Here is a 27000-nt window from a genome sequence, read left to right on the forward strand (position 1 = left end):
GCAAAGTGCGTGTTATGTCACCTGTTGCTTCGCCTGCTCGGCTTTTGTTTGTGCGTATTGGTGTCTGATGGCCAAATGCGTTGCCGTAGCCACCGGCGCTTCGCGGGAAACCGGAATTTCCTAGTCAGCGAACGCGTCTATGGCACGCTGTCTACTAAAGCGAGAAACGCATGTTGCGTTTTTCGCGACCGAGAAACGTACGTATGTCGCGGTTTGTGCGAGCGAGAAAAGCATGTCACGTTTTTCGAGACCGATAAACGTATGCCGCATTGTTCGCGAGCGACAAACGCATGTCGCGTTTTCTCGCGAGCGAAAAAGATAATTGTGCGGCGAACGCCGGTGTTGCAGCCGATCTCGTCAGCGCACAACATTTTCTGTCGTGAAGTTGTGTCGTTCCGTCGATAGATTATCCGTCGCCGTCACCGGACCAGAGGATGCGTGCCTTGGTTACTTTATGTGATCGACCGAGCCTCGCAAGAAAGCCGAAAAGCGTCCGCTACATTCCACCGACGGCTCACCTGCGAGTTTGTTGTTTTCATGTGCTGACGCTACGTGATGGCAAAACTGCGGAGACAACAGAGACATTGTTTCGCCCCTGGATCCACTACGGGATACGTCTCGGACAGGAAAACAAGATAGAAATTAAGGTTTCTCTCATCGCAGTTATCGTGCGCCGATGATCGGAACGTCGACCGCCAGGGTTGGGAACGTTCCATTCCACGAGCTGATAAGCCGCTGGAGAAGAACAGCGTTGTCTGTGAAATTCACTTCGACAAGAGGTTTATATTTCGCAGCTACACACATGTGATCAACGGTGACACAGTGGAAATTCCCCGTGGTCGCCCTTCCCTAACACCAGATGCGGTTCCAGCTTTGTTCCCCAACGTCGCTGCGTACCTTTCCAACTGCATATGCCGAGGTGCAGTGTTTTCCAATCGTTACACTCCACACAAAGCTTCAGCAGTACGAAGCAATTACCAAAGCTCTTGTTGGGCCAGCTTCATTGATATGTTTGCCTAATCTCGAAAATTATTTGGTTATATGGTGCGCCGTAAGAAGTCGTGAACGGAAAACGCGCCTCGTGTCCGTACCAAGCGCGCGGATGATATCTCGGAGCCGACAGACGCGCCCGAGGACGCGCCCATGCGGCGGCGCTGCTGTCGGCACCGAGATGCCTCCCGCGCCGTCGCATCGTCATGAAAAATTGCTTCGTCTCCGGCGTGCCGTTGCTCACACCTCCCCCTCTAGCCACCATAGCTCGAGCGCCGGGAACCGCCGTTAATCGGCGGTATGGCGACCGCGACGGCAGCGCCAGGCTTCTTTGTCTGGTGCAAGCCATGCGTCAGCCTCCCGGCGCGCGGGCACGCGTCCGGGCATGCCTCGACATGCTCACATGCTCACGCCGCCAAGCTAGCTTACGTCACTGTGCAACGCCGTTCCTCATTGGCCGCCAGTGACAACCCCCTTCCCCCTTGAGCTCGCTTCTGTCTGGCGCGGGCTTGCCCGCGTCAGATGCTCTCAGGCTAGCACGAGAGGTTGACGCGCTGCTCTAGCAGGCGGCTTCTCGTTCGTGTGCTCGACCGCTGCCCTTTGTGTGGTAGTCCTAGCGCCGCTGGCAAGCGTACTCGTTCGGTCTTGCGGAGTTCCCCTTACGGCCTGCAAGCCTGTGAGTGTCGTACTGTGCTGCATCTTGGGTTAATAAACCCGTTGTTGCTGTTACCCTGCCTCGTGCGTGGTTTCTGCGCCGTGCCGGAGAATCGACGAACCCGGCCGTAGCGTCTTTGTTCGCTGCGGCAGTGGAGAACGTCGCGTCCCTACACGGTCGCACTCGTAGGTAAGCCTAGTGCAAACCTATCTCCACATAACTGGCGCCCAACTTGGTTTCGGCATGGCTTCAGAGCAGACCCCCTCGAGGCGCTCGTTCCTGTTCGATCCTGTGGCGACGGACTTGATCTCGTTCGAGGCGGACGGCTGCGACAGCACGGGTTACGGCCCTCTTGGCGACCCTCTGCTTTCGTTCACCGGGAGAGATCCCTTTTTCGGGCCCCCCTACAGTGATGTGAGCCGCTTGAACGAGGACCACAGTCCTAGCCAAGCCAGTAACGGGCTGTATCAGCTGTTCGAGGCTCACGCGCTTACGGGCCCGTCCCCGGCGCAGTCTCCGCTCGCTGGCCTTTCCCCGTCAGCAGCACGGTTGACAGCTCAAATCGCCACACCCGATCCTTCCTACCGGGGGCACTCAGGTGTTGGCGGGAACGCGCTTCCTGACCCGCCGTGGTCGCGAGCGCAAAGGGTTGACAATGTCGTGCGCGAGCCAGCTCGCTTGGCCGACAACGTCGCCGCGTTTCCCGACGCTTGCATGCCTCAGATGCACGTTGGCGGTACTTTCGACAGACGTGGGCCACCGTGCTCCGCGGTCGATCCGCTTGCCTATCGTGTGAGGCCTCATGCGCCCGTCGGAGCGGAAACAACCCTACACTCCCCCATGCCGTTTACTGGCCCTTTTCGGTCTGACGTGCATGCCGGAGAACAGGCGCGCGACCCTGTTACGGCCGCGCCTGCGTCGGAGCAATCGCCGCTGCACGCAACTGCGGCGCAGCTCCTAAACGTCCTGTTGGAAGCGGCGCGCTCGCAGCCTTGTGCGGTAAAGGGAGGCCTCGAGTCTCCTCAGCCAAGCGCACCGAGTAGCCTAAGGGTACCTCTGCCTGAGTACAGCGGTTATTCGGACCGCATGAGTGCCACAGAGTACCTCGAGGCGCTGCACCGCTATCAGCGGGCGATGGGGCTGAGCGACAGCGTTATGCTCGGTAGTGTATTGCCTGTATCGCTGACAGCCCAAGCGGCGCGGTGGTACCGACTTGTCGGCCACCAAGCTCGTTCGATGGAGGAGTTTAGGGCGCTCTTCCGTAGCGAATTCCTTCCTCCCGACTACGAGCGCCGCATGCGTCGCGAGCTAGAGCTTCGCACACAGCATCCCGACGAATCTCTTCTCGAGTACGTCCGGGCTTTGCAGGAGCTCTACCTCCTTGCCGATCCTACGGCATCAGACGCCGAGAAGGTGGAGCGAGTCATACGTCAGGCTCATCCAACCTTCGCCGCTTACCTTCGGAGCGCCCGTTATCGTGACCTAAACGAGCTGGCATCCGATGCGAAGCGTATTCAGGGCGACATACTGGCGGCGAGAGCCTATCGCCCGCCGCCGCCGCCGTCCGCTTCTCTCGAGCCTCGTTGTGCGTGGGCTGGTGGTGACTCGTCACCCCGTAATCCCCCTAATCACGAGGTGGCCTCGGCCGTGAGAGAGCAACGAGACGCGCCGGACGTTTCGGACCGCGCTCTCGACCCGTACTCGTACGCCCGGGCGTGCCCCTTTGCACTGCAGGGCGAACGAGAACGGAACCCCCGTGCCCCAACGCACGAGAAGAGATCCGATCGCGGAGCCCCCCCTGCGGCTAGCGAACGGAGGCCTCCTAGCTCTCAAGGGTCGCCAAAATCCCTCACTGATGGGGGAAAAGGCGTCGTCTGCTACCGTTGTCATGAGCGTGGCCACACCGCGCGATCATGCAACGCGCCCCACCCGACGCAAGGGCCTGCTCGCCCGTCGGGAAACGGGGTGAGCCGTCGGTGAGCTCCCCCTCGCCGGCGGCTACAGCAGTACGAGAGCATGGGGGTGTAACCCAACCTCTGGCACCGATGGCGTGTCGCGCTGGACATGACTTTCCAGCCACGCCGGCGCCGTTCATCGCCCTTACGATCGCTGGTCGAGAGTTTGCGGCGTTGCTGGATAGCGGGGCTTCGATCTCGCTGTTCGGCGAAGAGGTTATGGCTCATTTGCGCGACCGCTCTGTCCGCATTCGAGCTTGCGACACTGCCTTCCATCTCGCCAGCGGTACCGCCACCTCGTGCGGCGCTGCGCGGTTGGTTGTGCGCTGGGAGAATCGCGCGCGCCGACAGCGCTTCGTGCATCTCCCGGGTCTTTCCGTGCCCGTGATTCTTGGTCGCGACTTTCTCGCGCACACGGGTATCGTGATAGACGTCGCGAGCGGAGGCTACAGGGACGGCCCTTCCGGCGCCCTACGGCCATTCGCTACACCTCCCGCGGTCTCGGCTGCCCGTAAGTCGCCGGACGCCACGAGAGAGCAGGAGGAGAGGAGACAAAGCGTGGCCCCTTCGGCCCGCGTCTCTCACTCCGACGCCAAGACTGGCCCCTTGGCCGGCGCGGCGGAAAACGGCCCGTGCCTACCGCTTTCTCTCGAGCATAGCGCTACCGTGGTTGACGAGGTCTCGGCTGCGCCGATGACCACCCCGGTAAGCAGCAGCTCGGATCGCTCGCTGCCGCCTTTGCCGGACAGCTTGTCGACACATGAGAAGGCACGCCTGTCGCCGCTGTTGACACGTTTCAGTGACATGTTCACGGAACGCCCGGGTTGCACCTCTCTGGTGAGGCACCGGATTGACACAGGCGACGCACAACCGTGGAAATGCAATCCTCGCCCCGTCAGTGCGGCGAAGAGGAAAGCAATTGACCAGGCATTGGATGAGCTGATTGAGACCGGGGTTGTCCAACGCTCGAACAGTCCCTGGGGTTCACCGGTGGTAATGGTCCCCAAAAGAGACGGCTCTCACCGGCTCTGTGTGGACTACCGCCGGCTGAACGAGGTCACGAGGAAGGATGCTTATCCTATGCCTAACGTTGACTCGATCGTGGCTGCGCTAGGCGGTGCTTGCTACTTCAGCACCTTGGATGCTAGCCGCGGTTACCTGCAGGTTCAGATGGAGCCGGCTGACGCGGAGAAAACTGCGTTCACCTCCCACAGAGGTTTGTACGAGTTTACCCGCATGCCGTTTGGCTGTTCTGGAGCTGCAGCTACGTTCCAGAGACTGATAGACCGCGTTCTCGGGGACGCTAAATGGCAACACGCCATGGCGTACCTCGACGACATCGTCATCTTCTCTCGAACGTTCGAGGAACACCTTCACCACTTGGAGGATGTCCTCGGGAGGTTGCGTGCCGCCGGGTTGACCTTGAACCCGAAGAAAGCTCAAATAGCTGAGACTCGCATTTCACTGTTGGGCTTTACCATCGAGAGCGGTCGCGTTCTGCCGTGCGAGGAGAAGGTACGTGCCATTGTGGAGTACCCTACGCCGGCGAACATTCAGGGCCTGAGGCGCTTTTTGGGCATGGTGAACTACTACCGGCAGTTCATCCCAAACTGCGCGGACCTCCAAGCGCCCTTGACCGCACTGTTGAAAAAGTCGGCACGATGGAGCTGGGGGCCAGAGCAAGAGCGAGCCTTCAAGGCTCTATCTCAAGCTCTAGTGGCCACAGCCGACCTGAAGCTGCCCGACCTCAACAGGGAGTTCGTTGTCCAAGCAGACGCGAGCGACCTGGGTCTCGGAGCGGTACTGCTTCAGGAGCACGACGGCGTCCTCCGGCCAGTCGCCTTTGCGAGCCGGTCACTTAACGCCGCCGAGCGCAACTACAGCGTGACTGAACGGGAATGTCTCGCTATAGTCTTTGCTCTCCGGAAGTTCGACTGCTACGTCGACGGCGTGTCATTCGTGGTGGAGACGGACCACATGGCACTCACCTGGCTTAAGCGCTTGCGCGAGCCCTCGGGCCGCCTCGCGCGCTGGGCGTTGACCTTGCAGCGGTACAACTTTGTTGTGCGCTACCGGAAAGGGACTTCGAACGTCGTGGCCGACGCCTTGTCGCGTGCCCCCGTTCTGGCGTCTGACACTTATGTCCGCCACTCCCAAGAGCACTCGCACAGAGTAGACTCAGGGGCCCCTGGCTCCAATGGGTCGAAAGGCGCGAACCCCGACGGCGCAGTGACTTTCGAGTCGACCGCCTCGGGTGAGGACGCATACCTGGTAGACCCTGTAACGTCCGCCGGTATCGTCTTCAGCAGAGAGGACCTACTTAAGGCACAACAGGACGATCCGTTTTGTCAGCAAATTGCTGACGGGCTCAAAGAGCTGAGCTCCCAAGGGGAGCGTGGCGGTCAAGCCGCCGGGCGCAAAGGGACAGCTGGTATTGCTGTCGGCGCCGAGTGCCGGACGCAGACTGGTATTGCTGCGGGCACGTTGGATTCGTATCTGCTTGATGCTGATGGCGTTCTCCTGCGCTATGTCCCATCTGAAGAAGCTCCCCAGGAGTCTTTCAAGGTGGTGATACCCCGCAGTCTAAGGAAAGCCACCCTCGGCTATTTCCACGACTCGCGGTTGGCCGGACATGCGAGTGGCCTTAAGACTTTTCAAAAGTTGTGCCGCTCTGCTACCTGGCCTGGCATGAAGCGCGATGCCCTTCACTACGCCCGCTCATGCCGCGTGTGCCAATGCGTGAAGCCTCGTGGTGGCAAGCCTCCCGGGCTCATGCAGCCGATTGACAGCCAACAACCCTGGCAAGTCGCGGCCTGTGACATTATGGGACCTTTCCCAAGAAGCCGGAGAGGCCATGTTTTTCTCCTGGCTGTCACAGATCACTTCACGAAGTGGGTCGAACTGTTTCCCCTTCGGAAGCTAACGGCACGCGCAATCTGGGACAAGTTGACCGAGGTCTTTACCCGCTTTGGCTTTCCGGCGGAGTTGATCACGGACAATGCGTCCTACTTCACGGCCAAGGTGTTTGTGGATGCGTGTGCTGCCTTTGGCATTAAGCACCGCAAAACAACCACGTATCACCCACAGGCCAACCCGACTGAGCGGATAAACCGAAACCTCAAGCCCTTGCTGACAGCCTTCGCGCAGCAACACAGGGATTGGGATGCCTGTCTTAACGAGATAGGCTTCTCCTTGCGGTCCACGGTGAACCGTTCAACCGGGTACACGCCCGCTTTCCTCAACTTCGGGAGAGAGCTGCCTAACCCCATGGACCGTGTTCTGCGGGGCGGTAGCGGGGCGTCCGCCACAAAAGCCGGCCCGTCTGGCTACGCGGCAGAACTGCGCTCACGGATGGACGCAGCCCTCGACCTGGCGCGTTCCAACCTGGCAAAAGCGCGAGCTGGACAGAAGGCTCAATACGACCGGTCGTATCGGGAAGTGCACTACGATGTCGGCGATCTCGTCCTCAGGCGCAATCACGTCTTGAGTGACGCTGCCAAAGGCATCTCTGCCTCCCTGTCGGCCAAGTGGTTGGGCCCATACCGAGTGCAGACCAAAGTGTCGCCTCTGGTGTACAGGCTGGCTGACTCCCAAGGGAGACAAGTCGGCGGTCCAGTTAACGTCTCCGACCTCAAACCTTTCGTTGCCCGCAGCAACGACTTGGGAGGGGGGGAGGCGGTCACCGAACCGCAGGAAAACCGTGAGAAGGCTGGCTCCAAGCCACGCCATCGGTACAATCTGCGGAAACGCACTTAAGCAACCTTTCTCCCACTGACAGGTAGCTGGACTTTATTCCATACCATGACAGTGAATGGAGAATAACCGCTAAGGTGCGGCGGCACACGTCGGGAAGTGGTAGAAGGTCCTATTGGCCGAAAATACCCTCTGACGTGTTGTCCAAGCCATAACCTGGCAAGCGCCCCTTTGTTGGGCAGCACTGTCAGGCAGGCACCCTTTTTGGCAAGCCGGCTTTGCCGGGGACATTTCTGTCCACTCCTGCGTCGCCCTGTCGTCTCCCTGCGCCTGGCTCTACTGGACCGCCCAGCCTGTCGCTGAGCCTGTGGCCTGCTGTTCCCTGGTCGTCCCAGCTGTGGCCTGCTGCCTTCTGCCCTGCGGCCACCTCCATCCTGCCTTACCCACCTGGCAGCTTCGGCAGCCGCCCTCGGCGGCTAGTCCGCCCACCGAAGCTTCGGCCCAGTCCCGAGCGTGGTCGCTCCGGCTCCAGTTTCCTGGCTGCCTGCTGTCCCTGTGTGGCCCCCCGCCCCAGCGACTTTCGGCGGTTGGCTGCCGCACGCAACTGGCAGCCACGCCTCGTACGTTCCCGGCTGCCAACCTCTCCAGTCCGGCGAACTTCAAGCGGGCTGGCTGCCCGCCCTTGTGCAGTCTTCCCCGTTCCTCCTGGGCTGCGGACCTTCTTACGGCAGTGGGCTCTCCCTTGTGGTGGAACTTTCGGTGGAACTTTCCTCCTGGGCTGCGGACCTTCTTACGGCACTGGGCTCCCCCTTGTGGTGGAACTTTCGGTGGAACTTTTGTGTGGCCATGGACGACCTATGGACTTGTACCTTTGGGAAGACGACACCCCCCTGTTGGACTTTGCCCCGTTGGCCAGCCCCCTTGCGGCTGAGCTGACCTTGCCACTTGGCCTCGGACAGCCTCTTTCACAGGCTGGCCTCGGTCTTTAGGAGAGGGGAATGTGGGAATCGAGCGCGCCCTTCCCTTTGGCGCCTCGTTCCCCAGCTAGCGCGCGTGTTGGCCCCGCGCGGCTCGAGCGCCGGGAACCGCCGTTAATCGGCGGTATGGCGACCGCGACGGCAGCGCCAGGCTTCTTTGTCTGGTGCAAGCCATGCGTCAGCCTCCCGGCGCGCGGGCACGCGTCCGGGCATGCCTCGACATGCTCACATGCTCACGCCGCCAAGCTAGCTTACGTCACTGTGCAACGCCGTTCCTCATTGGCCGCCAGTGACAACCCCCTTCCCCCTTGAGCTCGCTTCTGTCTGGCGCGGGCTTGCCCGCGTCAGATGCTCTCAGGCTAGCACGAGAGGTTGACGCGCTGCTCTAGCAGGCGGCTTCTCGTTCGTGTGCTCGACCGCTGCCCTTTGTGTGGTAGTCCTAGCGCCGCTGGCAAGCGTACTCGTTCGGTCTTGCGGAGTTCCCCTTACGGCCTGCAAGCCTGTGAGTGTCGTACTGTGCTGCATCTTGGGTTAATAAACCCGTTGTTGCTGTTACCCTGCCTCGTGCGTGGTTTCTGCGCCGTGCCGGAGAATCGACGAACCCGGCCGTAGCGTCTTTGTTCGCTGCGGCAGTGGAGAACGTCGCGTCCCTACACGGTCGCACTCGTAGGTAAGCCTAGTGCAAACCTATCTCCACAACATGCAAGGTCAAGTTGGACTACGCACACACTAGAGCAATCAGATTTTGACGTGAATCAAGATTTATTGGATATTGGCCCTACAAAACAAGGAATTACCAACAACACTGGACACGGAAACCAATCAAAAAGTCACTTCTTCAAAGCAGGTGTGGTACAACGACGCTGTTCGAACAAAGGGGACAATAGACTGGCATGTGCATTTTTCTACGTCAGTGAATCATATTTTACATACCAAAACCACAATGTCATCATTATGAGGCATGCCATAGTGGGAAACTCTGGATTAATATTAACTGCCTGGGGATCTTTAACATGCACATAAATCTAAGTAAACAGATGCTTTTGCATTTTGCCTCCAACAAAATGCACCCACCGTGGCAGGAATTTGAACCCGCACCCTCGTTCTCAGCAGCACAGCACCTAGCTACTAAGCTATGACAATGGGTGTTGATCTCAATGCTCAGCCTTTCATAATATGGAAATATTTATCGAGTCCCTTGACTGTTCTTTTAAAGGCTGTTGACATGTGGCACTATTGCTACAACTAGTTCCACTTAAAGGGGTGGTGCCATTAAATTTGCGGCTTGCGCATTCTTTGTTGCAAACGTTTCTTATTGTTCTAGGAGGCATGATACACGCTCCAAGATCCATGTATTATCGCTAAATAATTTGATATCGCCTTATTTATGCGAACGACTTTTGGTTTCGCTTTCTGGGCGCCAATTGGGACAGTGACGTCACTGTGCAGGAAGCTTGAACACGTGGGCCCACAAAGCTGTGACACACACAGCGCTGCATCGTCTGCTCTCGCACACACACGCAAGCGACCGTCCAGATGCCTTCAAAACTCGCTTAAATTCTCTAATAAAGAATATTAGCGTGTACAGAATTCCGATACACGCAGAGATCTTTGCGGAGTACTGGGTTACCGGACGATATGGTATCGACATCTTGCGACAATTCATGCAACTACAGTTATAGGTGCGTTTCTTTGTTTTTGCTGAGTGACCATAGCAAAAAAATGTTTAAAAAGATAACGCATTCGAAACCACTTCGCTGCTGAGAATTTACACCAGCAGAGAAGTAGAATACACTAGATTTCTGCAACAACAATTCGGTGCTTTACTGGTTCATCTTAGCGGCACCAGGTAGCCCCACCAATCCAGACTCACGTTTACGGGTTCAGTAACCCGGTATGCTAAAGCAAATAAGTGTGCGAACAAACTAAAACTCTCTAAAGTCGCTTTCGCAGGTTCACAGGACAATGCGAAGCACTTCACATTTGCTCACAAAATGCGAGCAAATTTGGCTATTTCAGCAACATGCTGAAAAAAAAAAATGAGTGTAGATTCGCAGCTGATGCTCTCTTGGCTTGCCTGGTGCAGTGGAGCTGTGGGGCGCCACTCAATGAGTGTCACGTTAACATGGTCTGACATCATTCAAACTTTCGTTACATTTCCTACAAAGTGACGTAGGTGTCAGTCGCACTAGCGATAGGTCTTGAACGCGAGAATGAGCACTATATTCTAAATATATTCTAAGCGTTTGCTGTGTCCAACACTTCGTGCTGAGTGTCCTTGCAAACAGAAGAAGCCTATAGCAGGTTTCTTTATAGCCTCAAAATTTGGTGTCACCACCCCTTTAACCCTCTGAGGGTTTTCACCGTACATGTACGACATCACCTAACAGGCAATAAAGGGTTTTTGCCGTACATGTACAACATGCCTGTATGTTTAAAATGCGTGCCTTTTTCGATCATTTCTCTTGCTTGGCATGTGCTGCCATACTTCGGAGATATGTGGAATTCTCTTCATGCACCGATGTCTCTCCGTTGTTTTTTTTTTTTTCCAAAGCGGCGCGCCGGCTTTCGCGTGCTCATCTGAGCGCACGCGAGGTGCGGCTGGTTTCGGTTTCGTCCTTCCGGCACTTATCGCTTCTCGCGCCCGCAAAGCTGATGGCTGTCTGGTGTCTAATCTCTCATTACTCTCTCATATATTGGTCCCCAGGGCGCAATTACATCTGTTTCCGTGTGGCGCTAAATTACACAAACGATGCCGCCGTTTCATGTTTTGGGGACTCGGAAAAACTAACTCCATCTCACTGGCGATAAGAAGGAGGACTATTATAGCTTTTTCACTTGTTTTCCTTTCCGGACGGGTGCACAACCATACAGTTTTCTTCCGTGCGCTTACTCACGCAGTTTGCTTGCGCTATGGAAGTACGCGCCGGTTGCTCTACTGCTAGTGAGTGGAGCGGCAATTCTTCCGATGTGGACTATTCCCCAAGTGTATTTTTGTATCACTGTGAGCGTGTTTAATACAACACATAATTTTTATTTATAAAAGATCGTGTAAGTGTTCTTTTTTTTTTTAGGATTTTGCTTGATGTTACTCACAAATAAACCACGTGTAAAAAAATGATTTTTTTGTCATTTTACGGTTACGCAAAAAAATTTTAGACAATTTTTTCTTAAATGGAATCATCTGAAGAATTTAATTCAGCAATAAAAAATACACATTTTTGGAGTGCATTTCGTGAAAAAGTTAGACCCTTAAAGGGTTAAAACAGAAATATTCAGGGAAAAAAAAAAGACAAACTGCAATCAAATAAAACTGACTTACATGCAGATCAGGTGAATAGAGTCAAATTTGTTCCATTTCCGCTTTCCCTTCTTAGGCTGATGTTTCAGCTGTGTCAAGGTCCTAAAAGTGAACAAGGGGGCAAAGCAGCACTGATAAATAACTTAAATATAATTTCTATGGTGTTATCAACAATATATCCCTTAGCCCATATAACTATGCATTTGTATACTTAGCTACGCCCATTCAATAAAAGCAAACACACAAGGTATGGTTGCAATCAATGGGTGAAATAATGGAAGTGGAGTTAACAGAAGTCACTGCCTTTCTCTTGAGGGCACTAAGTGTCTAGGACAGCCAAGCTAGTCGTAGTAGAAATAGCATCAAAATAATGGTAATGTTTTAGCCATCATCATGTTGCAGAGGACAAAAAGTGAATGTATAGAAATCAGGAATTACAATTATGCACAAAGGTTTAACAATCCTCATTCTTTCCTTTACACCATACATGCATTAAACTTGTTACCTGATGCAGCTACTACTGTAGACAGACACCCTTTGATTTACATAATAATGGCTGTCTCATTTGGGTCTTCAAATGTAATTAAGTTACAATTTGTTTACTCAGAGTTTTAAGTGTTTGTATCATTTGCCTCCTTTGTTACTCGTGATTTTTAATACAGAAGTGCTTTATGCCAGGCTCCACCAAGAAGTCATGTGCATACATATGTCATGAAAATGACATCATTAAAAGAGCATGCTAGTTTTTTGCATCCCTGCACAATGGTGCCATTTTGATATTCTCTTAGCTTTCTGCCCTGACAGTCTGCGGTAATGATGAAGTTTTGCCACTGGATTCTCTTCTGCGTCGGATTAGTCTATGATGCTTGGTTGCCTTCGGAGTGCAGTTTATACCTGTGTCACACGGGCGCGCAAAAAGTAGAGCTGTGTGAATAGCAAAATTTTGGGTGCGAAGCGAATTCGAATAATAAAGATTGAGTGCGAATCGAATCGAATAATTTAGAATGATTTTCGAATATTTCTCAAACATTTTTCGAACAATTCGAAGTGAAATTACAGAAAAAGTTGCAGAGAATCCCTAAGTATGTTCTTGTGAGTTCGCAACTTGAAAGTGTTTCTTTTCGCTAGGTTGATGAAGCACTGGTGGAGTCATATTTCATAGTTGTCTTTCTTATCAAGAGTGAGGCAATGCAGAGGCCGAATTGTATTTATGTACATGATTTGGTGCAACCAAAGTGTTGCCGACAACACTTTACACGTGATAAGCAGAGATGCCATTTCCTCAGCCTCTCCTCCTCTTTCAACTGCTGTGGAAGGCCAACTGATGTGGCGGACAAGGGTGTGCTCCCTTCAAGTCTGGAGTTCCAAATCTGCCTCGTAGACGTCGATATATAAGAACATCTGAAATTTTGGATGCTAAAAAGCTTCGGCGTGTGATTTTTCAGACTTCCTGCCCATATTTCAGGTCCAAAACAGCATTAATTGAGCCCCCAACTCTGCCACATCTTTCATCTCCATATTGGAACCAGCGTTTTCTCGAGTTAATACATTTGCGACCGTAGCGGAGCTTGAAAGGCAGCTTTGCCGCAATACGGAGGTGTGATGAGGTGAAGCATGTTGAAAATCTAGGGACCACTTCCAAGCAGACGTTGACTGTCTCTTGCCTAAGTTCGACCGTAACGGAGCTTGAAAGGCAGCTTTGCCGCAATACGGGGGTGTGATGAGGTGAAGCATATTGAAAATCTGAAGGGGTCACTTTCAACCGGACGTTGACTGCATTTGTCTTTGGCAAGTTCGAATAGTTCGAATAGTATAATTTCAGTGCGAATCGAATCGAATAGCAAACACTATTCGAAAAATATTCGAAATTTCGAGTATTCGAACACCCCTAGCAAAAAGTCTTTTACGTAAGCGGTCTTCTACTATGTTGAAAGACTTTTTATGAAGAGGCGTTCTCTCGCAGTCACGCGGCACCGACGATCTCTTTTTAGAGGTTCCTTCCGAATGCGCTACCGAAAGAGTGGCGCTCGCTTTCAAAACAGAACCAGCGAAAAGAATATTATGTATCTCGACAGAAGATGTCCAAATTTATTGTATGGCACGTTTGTTGACATAAATTTAACAACTCCAGTTGAAAAAGAAAGGTTCAAGCTGTAGCATCATCAGAAGCGTTTGCACAACTGGCGGCCTTTATATATTATTGTGGCAACAGTGGGCGTACGTTTTCCTTGTTAGCGCTCTTGTCTGCCTCACCATGGATGACCGTACGGAGGAAAAAGTGACAATTGCAAGTCTTGTAGCGTACCATCTCTCTCTGGAAAACGAGGCAGACACGGCACGCAGACACAGCGACGGGCTGATTGCACACCGGCGTTCGCATTTCCGCGCTCACTCGTATTCGTGCTCGCGTCTATGCAGGCGGCCATAACCCCAACCCGTTCGCCCTGTTTACGAGAGTACACAAAAAATAAAGTTTAAATGGTTTTCTTACGCTGCTTAGGACAAATGAAATTTATTTTTATGGTGAGCCCAAGTGACATCGTAATAAAGAGTTGTCGGTTTTTTTCACCACTTCATAAATGCTGGCGCCCACTGGTTTCCAGGCTACTCCTTTACCGCCGTGAAAGAGTTCGTCGAACGCCGTTTCCAGAAAAGACCACTTCTGAAAAGGAGATCACTCTCTGTCGTGTGACAGCACGCAGAACTCTTTTTCAGAAAAAGTCTTCTTGCTTAAAAGACTTTTTAGTGTCGTGTGACACGGGTATTAAAAACACAGTAGCAACTACTGCTTCGTTTGCAATGGCATGAAATAATAATAATGTTGCATTAAGTGCTGCAGAAAGGCAGCGACAGTGATGGGCAAATGTCCTGAAACTGTCAACAGTGGACCAGAAGAGACATGCCAACAGGCAGCACAACTCATTCACGCTTACTGGGTGCACCATAAAAAAAACTGCACCTCTTACATTCATGAAGCTGAGCACACTGTAAGTTACCAGGCTGCAAACACACTTCCAAGCCAGACAAAAATGCTCGCACTTTTGATAAAGCCACTCACCAATGAGATGCAGCATGCAAAGCTAAGCCACGAAACGGCCAGTCACCCATAAATAGTCTGCCTTTTGTGGCAGTGGACAACGAGTTTGTGAAGCAATTTATGGACAAGCCCTTCAGCTTCTCTGGTATGGTTCACGAACACCTGTGGTTTTATCATTTACGATGCGCTGTGCCCTAGTCTTGGGCCAATTACTTCAGCTACTAGAAAGGGTCGCTTGTAGCCGTCAATGCTACTTGTCGAGATGGGGGAGATGAGTCACTAGATGTCAATGTGGGTCCATTTATGTCAAAACCTGCTAGGTCAACCCAATAGTAATGGACACTGCCAATCTATGCTTTTGTATTTTTAAACATCCAATGAAGCTACCTCCAGTGCTATGAAGACATAGTTTCCCTTTCATGTTATGACTGATTAATATATAAGGGGGATCAGCCATTTCTTTTTGCATCATTTCTCAGCCTTCCAGTTTTTTAAAATATATTTTAATGAACAGCATCTTTTTCTTCTTGCTGTGTTGTGACATACATGCCTGCTCTGTTTATTAATGCTATTCAGTCTTGAACTTTCGTTGTGCTATACTTGCACTACACATCCTATACAATTATACCCTTTCAGTGAACACAGCAAAGAAACAAGGGCAAGCACTCAAGCAAACAAAAATGACTGAATGCCAATGTATGGGCTACAGTAGCACTGAGGGCTCATTTTTCTTCACACATGCCCCATCAGTCATGTGTAATTGAAGTACTCAAAATAAAAGGGGGCACCAATTATTCACCAACATTTATACAACCAGTTATGATATGGAAGATTCCTTTGTCACTGTGTATGATAAATGCTAGGGAAAAGCACGAAGACTACTACCAAGAGTTTTCACACTGCACATGAAGACGAACTGCATTGATAGACTGCAGCATGATAATCTAAATAACTGGCTGTATGGACTAATTGAGGATGTTTCCAACAGCCATCTGAACTAGCCAAGAATAGAAATTGCAAGTTGCATATGACCACAACATGTACCCAGTTTCCTGCAAATTTGAACCCCAAAGTTTGAATTGTGTGTCATTTTTTTTATCCCAGAATACTCAGAAAACTTTTACGCAATGCTGTATATCTTTGGTCACACATAACCCTGTAATATGTGCCTCATTTTTACCAAGTATGAACTCTGCCCCACAATGAATCTTCCCAGACACTGGAAAAATTTGCATATAAAAGCACCTCCATAGCAAATCTATTGCAAAATCCTTTATTAACTGACATTTTTTAAAAGTTGCTCAAACATTCTTACTCAAAAGTTAAAGTGTTCTTTGCTGGAACGGTCTTTCGCTGATCCGTTGCTCTGTTGGTCAACTCAGGTCAAGGTATTTTCATAATTCTGTTATGTATGCCTCCAATGTTTTCTTGTCTAATGCTTAGCTGCAACTTTATTAGTCCAAAGATATTGTAATGAGGAATATTACAATTAATATGCTCTACATAAAAAAAACTGCAATCAAGTCTACATATATATGACAAAGCTCTCGGCCTTCAGCATTAGTTATTTCCAAGGTTTATGCACATGGATTAAAAAAAAATTCTATTCTTATATGAGAGGATGAGTTATATGTGGTAAAATATGGCACTTTTTAAGGTTACCATGATTTGCACTAATAATGGACACGAAAAAATTGATGAAATTGAAATCGGGGTGAAGATTTTGTGGAAACTTTACCTTGAGGTGTGACTTCATGGCAGTGAGGTCTGCACTGATATGAAACCAGACCTTGAGGTAGGTTATACATACAAAATTAAATTTATTCGTTCATTCTGCATACTTCAAAACCTCTGAATCCTAACGTTTAAGCAAGTGCAAATATTATAATACTCAATTAAGCATTTGAAAATATCAAATATAAGCACATGCCCAGAATTTTGGAAGCAAAATGTTTAATCAAATGATGTCAAATCTGCATACTATTTCCCAGACAAAATCTGAATCTGAATATACTATTTCCCTGACAAAATCTGAAATGCCGAGCAAGCCCCCCCCCCCTCCTCCCCTGCATCCACTTTTTTTCAAGACGAGCATCGCTTGTGTAAAAAGAACCACAAGAATGAGTACACTGAATGCGTATCTAATGTTTACAAAATTCCGTTGTCATGTGGCCGGTTGTATATTGGTCAAACCGGTCGCTGCTTCAATGGTTTGACAATGACGAGGGGAAAAAAAACAGTAAATGAATAAAGCATTTCATTAAAAACATGGCTGGGCATTTTTTTATATTCAGTGGCTCTCCCACCGCCATCTTGAATTTCCATCCGGGACCGAGCAAGCGCCCCCCGTCCAAATATGGTCGGATTATCCTACACCGTAGGGGGGGGGGGGCGCTTGCTCGGCATTTTACGGTAATACTAGTACTGCAAGCCCTTGCACATTCCTTTCAGCAGATAGGTTCTCATAAATTTGGATCCATACAGTATATAAAAGGCAGACCAAAGATCAGAACTATTGTCCAAGGCAAATTACAGCTCCACAGCAGTTCACTTACCACCGCCTCTTACACTGAACTGCATTTCGACTTCGTACATGATGAGCAACTGCCTGCCAGTTGATGTCCTTCAGTTTTGTCTTCCCGTCACCAGTCTGATGTTCAACAGCCTCCTTGAGGAGATCGTCTTCCGATTTTTCCCACTTGCCAGTTGCTGCCGAAGGAAAAGACAATTAGTGCACCAGACAACATCGGTGTCTAAGCCTCAAAATTTCATAACTTTCTACAGGCCAAGGTTATGCTACTTGCCTATGCATTTCTAATTAGTTACAAGTTTGCAGACCTCAAACAGGTACTTGTAACACTGTATCTCTTTTTAATTTGACACAATGGACTGCACAGGGGAATTTAATGCATTCCTTTCAGCCATAAAATTTTCCTCCCACAGGGGCCCTACTGGAAGAAAAGCTCCCACAAGGCCCATGCATCAAAAAATCTCCAACCACAAGAGCACGCCATGCTGCAACCCTTCTAACTGAGGCACAATGTGAGCTGTTGCAAAACCTGCTTGTATACCAGTTGACTACTCGCTCTCGCAGAGGAACTTTGAGGGATTGAACCAACTTTGCCTCAAGTACAACACAGCAGTACATTCAAGCAGTTCGGTGGAAAGGCTCTTGCACATTGCCAGTGAAGTGCTCACGAAAAAACAAGTTTGTCTGTCGGACACAAACATCGAGATGCAACTCTTGCAGAGTTCAAATAAGTAAGTTGCAAATACGTATTCTGGACATTTTTCTCCCACTCACTGTGATATCGAATTGGTATTCAATAAACGACTATGTACTGTTTCTTTCAATGCAGTTTCTCGTGCACGAAACTTAATTATATTGGTGCATGTGAGTAACTTTCTATTTGCCCATCTGAAGACCAAATTTGAAAGCGCTATATGTGTTGCACTTGTACTAGGCCAGTGCCAATGTTGCAGTTAGACATGTCTGGAGCATGTCCAGAGCTCCCTGAAAAAAAAAGTTGTCTAGGTGTGATCAAAAGAACGCAAGTTCTTTCTATCTCCAGATAATCTGCTGCCAGAGAGGTTCGAATTCATATAAGTAATAAAAAATTCTTGGAACATGGGGTGTCGCTGGAGCCAACTTTCCACATGAAGTGTCGCTGGAGACAATGTTTCGACAAGACCACTTGTCGAAACATTGGCTCCAGCACATCCCGTGTTCCAAGGATTTTTCGTCACTTCAATATTCAATCTTTCCCTGAACTTCTACAATAATATATGTAGTTCGATGCGAGCTTTAAATTGCTCACTTTATTTTGCCTCAGGATTACCTGACACTATATTTTGACTTAAAGAATCAAATGTAACGTTAAAGTAACGACATATTCCAATGTTCGAAATGTAACTGGAATGCATTCCTTTGGCTTTAAAGGAACTTGTGACGAGAACTAATAATAATATCTGCAGTTTAACGTCCCAAAACCATGATATGATTATGAGGGATGCCGTAGTGGAGGGCTCCAGAAATTTCAACCACCTGGGGTCTTTAACGTGCACCTAAATTTAAGTACACGGGCCTCAAACATTTTTGCCTCCATCGAAAATGCAGCCGCCGCGGCCGGGATTCGATCCCGCGACCTTCGAGTCGGCAGTCGAGCGCCATAACCACTAGACCACCGTGGCGGGGCGTAACGGGAACTCATTCCAAGATTGGGAAGGGACGAGGAACGAACTTTCGTTCCTGTTTTAGCTGAATTGAAAGCCAGCATAGCCGCTATAGCTGGCTTAGAGAAGATGCAATCTCACCTGCCCCTTGCCCTCCGTCCTGGCATACTCCTGATCACTATACTGGACGCTTGTATCCCCCAACATTGCTTTGAATAAGTTTTATTGAATGACTCATAACGTATGGAATTGCACAGCGCGGAATACAGGACAAAACACTTGAAGAAGCACACAGGGACAGCGCTGTATTACACGCTGTTCAATTCCACACGTTATGAATCAAGACCAACTAGCCCAACTTTCCGTTTTGTTATTGAATGACCTCCAACAACGGGCATGGAAAGAGAGAACTGATCCAGTGCCCTTGCCTTGTGTGCATGTTATCACGAAGTGTCCGAGCACACACCTCTTTTCCTTCTTGCCATATTTTTGCTCTTGCGTGTGGTAGTAGTATCGAATCAGTGGTACTCCAGATACACTGCCCAGTGTGGCTGGTCAGCTTGACAACATGGCAGACCAGTATTACACTATGCCAGCCGCTTATGAATTCCTATGATTTGCAGCAGTGTGATAATGCATTCAGACTCAGCTGATGTTTTTAACATCGTACACAATGTATTTCAACCAGAGAATATGGAAAATTCGTATCACAGAAATTCATGAAATTCCCACCAAACGTGATTGTGTCACCAAGTTCTACTGTGTTTCCATAAAAAGTTCCATCAAAAGTTTCCATAACTACAGTGAAGTAAAATGCAGATGCTACCAGCTTCATTAAATTGAGGTTTAACTGTATTTCTCAGAAATAGAACTTTCAAATTCTTACATCACAAGAAAGGTATAGGTGTGGGCTATTTGATATTCCATATTTAAACTGCCACAGTTATGCGCCAGAACCAGTCCTGCAATACCACTGCAACCAGAACCAGAAGCATTGCAAAATTAAGCATCAAAAGAAATTACTGACTCCACAAGAGGTGTATATAACATACCCTTGTCCTATGGCCAAAGTTACATTGCACAGGCAGGCAGATGCCTCAATGTGTGTTTTCTAGAACACAGTCAAAATGTGCAAAAAGGCAGTGATGTTTTCTTGGCGCCTCATTGCTTGGAACGCAAAGGGTGCCTTTATTTCGACAGATCAGCAATGTTGGCCATTCACCCTAATGACAGCACTAGGATCATCATTGAGGCTGCGGCGACAGCTAATGGAAGCTGCATGAGCAAACCATCTATTTCATCAACACATAAAGAGCTAGCTTACTTGAATTCACCTGCACATAGTGTTCTGTCTTAATTTGGCCACATTTTGTTACGAGTTCTTTATTTTATCGTCTACTTGCACGGATAAATGTGGATTTGATCACGTGTGTAAGGTATATATTTGTGCATTGCTAATTAACATCAGTTGGAAGTCTGTGATTGTCCTGGTCACTTCTCTGTTTGCTGTGCATGTCTTTTGCGCTGAACCTTTTAAATGTTTTATGCCAGCACCTGTCACCACTTGTTTCAGGAAACCACAGAGCTCACTTTCTGGGATATTGAAATACAAAAAAATAAAAGCTATTCTTAACTAAGTGAAGGACAAATCCTCTGTGAAAGCAATTGTAATTAATACACTACTACTGCAAATGAATGCAGCATGTTTTGGATTTAATACCCAACCAACTTTTCTCAGCTTGTCACATTTACCCATGGTCGTCCCACTATCAAACTCCGTAAAATCATGTGGGTATTCCATTATAAAATGGACTGACAAGGCTTCTGTTAAAACAATGTTCAATGACAACCAAAATTTATGACACCTTACTGTTGCTGGGTCTTGTATTCCTGGGATATAATGTGTGTGTGAGGTGTCACAAAATAGAAAATATGAAGACCACAAAGCTGCAGTATATTTGAAGATGTCACCTCACTTCCACATGATTATAAAGAGAAGGTCTTCAGTTTTAACGCGATAGTGTTAATGAGTTCATTTCACAGAAATTCCGATGTCAGAATCGGTGTCGGTGATGGTGCCGTTGGTTGTGAGCGAAAAATAATCATCTTGTCTGTGACCAAAAAATCGAGATTCAAATAAAATAAATAAAAATGTTGCAGTGGCTTAGCTCGGCTATGCCAGGATAACGCAGCGTTAGCAAAGGTTCAGCTAATTATTCTTAGCTTTCCTGATTGTCTAGGATTAGCTTGGTTATCATGCTTACTGCTGCTCCAATGACACACACACGCTATACGTATTATGTGGCACATGTATATTTATTTTGCCACGCAACTACTTCGGGATCCAATGAGTTAAGCTTCTCCGCTCTTCTGCACCGTTGAGCAGCATTAGCGCTCTCCTTCTCCATGGCTATACCACACTGGCAAACGCCAGCCAGAGGCACTATCAAGCGGCTTCAGCGCAGTGTCAGACGGCGACTGCACAGTGAAGGCGAATAGCTGCGCGCGCGCGCCGGCGCCGATACGTCTGCCAAGGCTACGACGTCACTCCTCTGGAAAGTGCATACCGGCGGCGGCGCCGGACTGCGCGGGAGTTGCCGGCTCTGGTGCGTGACATCACTGATCCTCGAGCATGCGCAGCACGGCTCTTGAGGATCCACGCGAAACTGGCTTGGCTAGGCCAGTGTAGCTAACTCTACAATAAAAGCTTTCGAGTCCGAGTGAGAATCGGACCCAGGCTGTCTGCGTGGCAAGCAGGTGTTCTACCACAGAGCCACTCTATTTCTTGAAACTGCTTCCGAAAAAAAAAAAACACTATATCAATGTCATGTAGTGGAAGGAGTCTCCTTAACGCATGTAATATTCAGTGGCAGAAGCGTAGAATTGCGCCAGGCGTCAAAACGTGAATTTCGCAATGAGTGGGTGTTTTAAAGACCCACCCATTACAAAGCGCTCAGACATATTTAATCATCATCATCAGCAGCAAAAGCATCAACAAAGTGAACAGCTGCGTAGCTTCATGTATTGCCTTATGGACGCATAGTGGGCCCTTTGCTGATTCACAAAAGGAATAATTATGGCGTTGGGCACTTAACAACTGTACTTGAAGTAGGCATTCTAGAATACTTTTAAACAGCTAATGTAGTGCGCAGTCATTCATTTCCTAACGGCACGGTTGAGGCATGCACCGAGAGCTGAACAAAGCCAGGCTAGCAATCGAGAAGGCGATGCTCAAGCGTCCTCCCAAGTTTTTTTTGTGGCATCCTATAGGCTCTAATACTCTGTTCATCGGAGAAGATGGACAGAGTAGTGGTGGTTAAAGGGACCGACAACCAATTTTTATGGTACCTGTTTTCTTTAACACAACGGAAAGCTTACTGGTCTGAGTGTCTAATCACAGAGTGGTTATGTGTAAAATGCAGTGAAACATTTATAATCAAAATTTTTCTATCTGCGACGACTATAAGTTGTATACACCCAACACATCTGCAAATAGTGGGAAGTGACACGAAAGTGTTTCCTGTTTTTGTGTGTGGCAGTTTGCTGCGCATGCGTGCACTCCATGTGCATGTGCCACGGCTCGACATGTTCCACAAGTTGCCACGAAGGCAGCACCACTTCTTAGCGTGCAACTTTTTTTACCTTGTAAGCAGCCCAGAACAGAGTGGGGAGGGTTAATAACATACATACTCGAACTTTGAGCCATAATTATGGTGTGCATGAAAGCATCAGACTACGTACAGCAAAGTGAATCACTCCATAATCCAGAGTCACGGTTCTTCCGCTAGGCTGTGTGACATACCAGTTTTTTGTGAATTTTAAACGCAATTAGAAATATAAATCCTACTCAGATCGCGAAAAGGATGCTTGAATCAGTCACTCTAATTCATGGTCCTTTCATTTCCACCAGGATCTAATCACATGTTCTGGCCAGTTGTCAGTCCTTTCAAGTTTGGTGAACACAACATTTCATTCATGATTGTCCTGAGATAACTGATATTTATTCTCCAACCAAAGTTACGAAGACACGTAAAAACCCGACGTTTCGGAACCAGCTCGGTTCCTTCCTCAGGGGGGACTGCGGCGGCTTGGCAGCGGCCTCTTTAAGGCACTCCCGCGGCGGTTAACGACCCCACGCATTACCGAGGAGCGTAGCCCATGCGCATACACCGGGGGGAGAGTTCCGAGTGAACGGTTGATATTTTGAGTGGTCCTCTGTATATGCCACGACTCCAGTAGTAACCTCCTCCTCCACTTGGTTTCACTTTCGAGGATGGCGGTTCCGTCGAAGTCTATTCTGTGGTCAAACGTCTCTGCGTGCTCGGCGACGGCGCTGCGTTCTTTGTTGAGTTTACGGACGTCGTTGACGTGTTGCCTAATCCGTTCGGGGAAGTTTTTGGTCTCGCCGATGTATGACGAGGGGCAGTCGGCACACGGTATTTTGTAAACGACGCCGGGCGCCCTGTCTTTTGTTGGTCGGTCTTTCGGGCGGGGAAGGAAGCGACCCAGCGTGCATGAAGGCACGTGCGCGATGTGCACGCCTTCTTTCCTAAATATCCGAGCCAACGCCTCGCTGGCTCCCTGGACGTATGGGACCGACACGCGTTTTGGAGAGCTGTTCGTCAATGCTGGCTGGGGGTCGCGTAACCTCTTTTTCTCTGCGCGGCGGGCGACGGATCGAATGAAATTTCTGGGATAACCGTTTTTTCTGAGGTCCGCAATTACGCGGGCCTCTTCTTTCCGGCGTTCCGTGTCAGTGGAGCATATCTTTTTGGCTCTCTGAAGTAATGTGGACACAACGGAGGCCTTGTGGGTGGAGGGATGGGACGAATCGTATTGAAGGTACCGGCCGGTGTGCGTCGGCTTCCTGTAAACGGAGAACTCCAAGTCACTGCCCCTTCTTGCCACCTGGACGTCGAGAAAGGGGAGGGTGCGGTCGCGTTCACACTCGACCGTGAACTGTATGGCTGGGTGGACGGAATTTAGGTGCAGTCTGAAGTTTTCAATTTCAGATGTCTTCACGACACAAAAGCAATCGTCCACGTAGCGAAGAAAGAGCTTGGGTCGCGGCGAGAAGGAGCCAAGTGCTTCCCTTTCTATGTGTTCCATGGTCAGGTTTGCCATTGTGACGGAGATGGAGGCTCCCATTGCGGTTCCACTGTTTTGCCTGAAGATTGTTCCTTTGTAGGAAAAATACGTGCTGGACAGGCAGAATTCCAGTAGGCGGCAGAGTTCGTCAACAGTGAGTGGGGTCCTTTGACTCAAGCCATCGTCACCCTCAAGAGCAGCACGGGCACAGGATACAGATAAGGGTACCGGCACATTGGTGAACAAAGATACGACGTCGAACGAGACCAGGCTCTCGTCTTCGTCGATGCTCACCTCTGATGCTAGCTGCACGAAATGGCTGGAGTCGCGGACATGAGTTGGGGTATTCCGGGTGAGAGGGGCGATGATTCGGTGCAGGAAGCTTGAAAGGGCTCGGCATGGAGAGGAAGTGAAGTCGACGATCGGTCGGAGGGGGGCGCCAGGCTTGTGAATTTTGGGGAGTCCGTAGAAACCCGGTGCGGAGCCGTTGCGGCAGATTAGACTTAGGTAGAGTGCTTTTAATTGTGGGTGGTGCTTGAAAATTTCGGAGAGTAGCTTGTTTAGCTGAGTCTGAGTTTGCTTCGTCGGATCCTTTTTTAGCTGCGTATATGCGTCACCCTCTAAAAGGGCCGAAATCTTCCGGTCATAGTCCCGGCTGTCCAACACCACCGTTGAGTTGCCCTTGTCAGCAGGGAGGATGACAATGCTCTGATCTTGTCGGAGTTCCCGAAGGGCTTTGCTCTCTTCTGCAGTCAAGTTCTTTTTCCCTTGTGACGGCAATTTCGAAAGGATTCCAATTGATTTTAGTCTAATTTCTTCTCTGGCGCTTGGCCTCACACTCTGGACGGCTTCCTCTACAGCCGCGACGACTTTCGATAAACGGGGCGTCGTTGACACGTTATACCCGTGTCCCTTTGCCAGAACAGAAGTTTCCCGATTAGTGAGTGGGCGGGATGACAAATTGGTGACAAACCTGGGATTTGGGTTGCCTTGGGGCGAACCCCGGTCCAACAGGTGAGAAAGTTTCCTATCCTGCGCGGTCCGATGCCTGTCTGCAGACGACGCCGCCACGGAGTCCGCGAATGCGTCGATCGGAGGCATCAATCCAGGGATGCGGTGCTGAAGTTTACGCTTGGCGAAGAACAGGTCTAATTCCTTTTTCCGTAGAGAGGCGTTGATTTCGTGCAGGCGGGCGTTGACCAGCCGTTGTTCTGCTCTCATGACGATTTCCATACCTTCGGGGGTCGAGACAGGGCGTTTCAGGCGTAGGCTTTGAGGGACGACTTTCCTATCTTTGCAGGTGCGATTGAAGTCCAGATGAGTTTTGAAGACTGATATTCCCTCCTTGATGCGTATGTAGCGCTTGACTAGCTGCATGGTATCGCGGCCGAAGTCCTGGCTGATTGAATTGAAGGTAAACATTAGACAGAAGTCTGTCTGGTTGGGTAAGTAAACTGAGATAACTGATATTTATTCTCCAACCAAAGTTACGAAGACACGTAAAAACCCGACGTTTCGGAACCAGCTCGGTTCCTTCCTCAGGGGGGACTGCGGCGGCTTGGCAGCGGCCTCTTTAAGGCACTCCCGCGGCGGTTAACGACCCCACGCATTACCGAGGAGCGTAGCCCATGCGCATACACCGGGGGGAGAGTTCCGAGTGAACGGTTGATATTTTGAGTGGTCCTCTGTATATGCCACGACTCCAGTAGTAACCTCCTCCTCCACTTGGTTTCACTTTCGAGGATGGCGGTTCCGTCGAAGTCTATTCTGTGGTCAAACGTCTCTGCGTGCTCGGCGACGGCGCTGCGTTCTTTGTTGAGTTTACGGACGTCGTTGACGTGTTGCCTAATCCGTTCGGGGAAGTTTTTGGTCTCGCCGATGTATGACGAGGGGCAGTCGGCACACGGTATTTTGTAAACGACGCCGGGCGCCCTGTCTTTTGTTGGTCGGTCTTTCGGGCGGGGAAGGAAGCGACCCAGCGTGCATGAAGGCACGTGCGCGATGTGCACGCCTTCTTTCCTAAATATCCGAGCCAACGCCTCGCTGGCTCCCTGGACGTATGGGACCGACACGCGTTTTGGAGAGCTGTTCGTCAATGCTGGCTGGGGGTCGCGTAACCTCTTTTTCTCTGCGCGGCGGGCGACGGATCGAATGAAATTTCTGGGATAACCGTTTTTTCTGAGGTCCGCAATTACGCGGGCCTCTTCTTTCCGGCGTTCCGTGTCAGTGGAGCATATCTTTTTGGCTCTCTGAAGTAATGTGGACACAACGGAGGCCTTGTGGGTGGAGGGATGGGACGAATCGTATTGAAGGTACCGGCCGGTGTGCGTCGGCTTCCTGTAAACGGAGAACTCCAAGTCACTGCCCCTTCTTGCCACCTGGACGTCGAGAAAGGGGAGGGTGCGGTCGCGTTCACACTCGACCGTGAACTGTATGGCTGGGTGGACGGAATTTAGGTGCAGTCTGAAGTTTTCAATTTCAGATGTCTTCACGACACAAAAGCAATCGTCCACGTAGCGAAGAAAGAGCTTGGGTCGCGGCGAGAAGGAGCCAAGTGCTTCCCTTTCTATGTGTTCCATGGTCAGGTTTGCCATTGTGACGGAGATGGAGGCTCCCATTGCGGTTCCACTGTTTTGCCTGAAGATTGTTCCTTTGTAGGAAAAATACGTGCTGGACAGGCAGAATTCCAGTAGGCGGCAGAGTTCGTCAACAGTGAGTGGGGTCCTTTGACTCAAGCCATCGTCACCCTCAAGAGCAGCACGGGCACAGGATACAGATAAGGGTACCGGCACATTGGTGAACAAAGATACGACGTCGAACGAGACCAGGCTCTCGTCTTCGTCGATGCTCACCTCTGATGCTAGCTGCACGAAATGGCTGGAGTCGCGGACATGAGTTGGGGTATTCCGGGTGAGAGGGGCGATGATTCGGTGCAGGAAGCTTGAAAGGGCTCGGCATGGAGAGGAAGTGAAGTCGACGATCGGTCGGAGGGGGGCGCCAGGCTTGTGAATTTTGGGGAGTCCGTAGAAACCCGGTGCGGAGCCGTTGCGGCAGATTAGACTTAGGTAGAGTGCTTTTAATTGTGGGTGGTGCTTGAAAATTTCGGAGAGTAGCTTGTTTAGCTGAGTCTG

General features: G+C 50.2%; 1 protein-coding gene across 1 annotated transcript in view; it reads right to left on the bottom strand.

The window, feature by feature from the left end:
* LOC119405569 (uncharacterized) overlaps positions 1-27000 on the bottom strand; it is a 91485-nt gene that overhangs the window by 38235 nt on the left and 26250 nt on the right. The window contains exons 8-9 of the mRNA XM_037672406.2: positions 17164-17317; positions 11593-11673 (exon numbers count right to left, since the gene is read on the bottom strand). Of these exons, the coding sequence (XP_037528334.1) occupies positions 11593-11673; positions 17164-17317 (235 nt within the window). The remainder of the gene's footprint in view (positions 1-11592; positions 11674-17163; positions 17318-27000) is intronic.

This window comes from Rhipicephalus sanguineus, chromosome 1 (assembly GCF_013339695.2).
Source record: "Rhipicephalus sanguineus isolate Rsan-2018 chromosome 1, BIME_Rsan_1.4, whole genome shotgun sequence".
NCBI classification, from domain to species: Eukaryota; Metazoa; Arthropoda; class Arachnida; order Ixodida; family Ixodidae; genus Rhipicephalus; species Rhipicephalus sanguineus.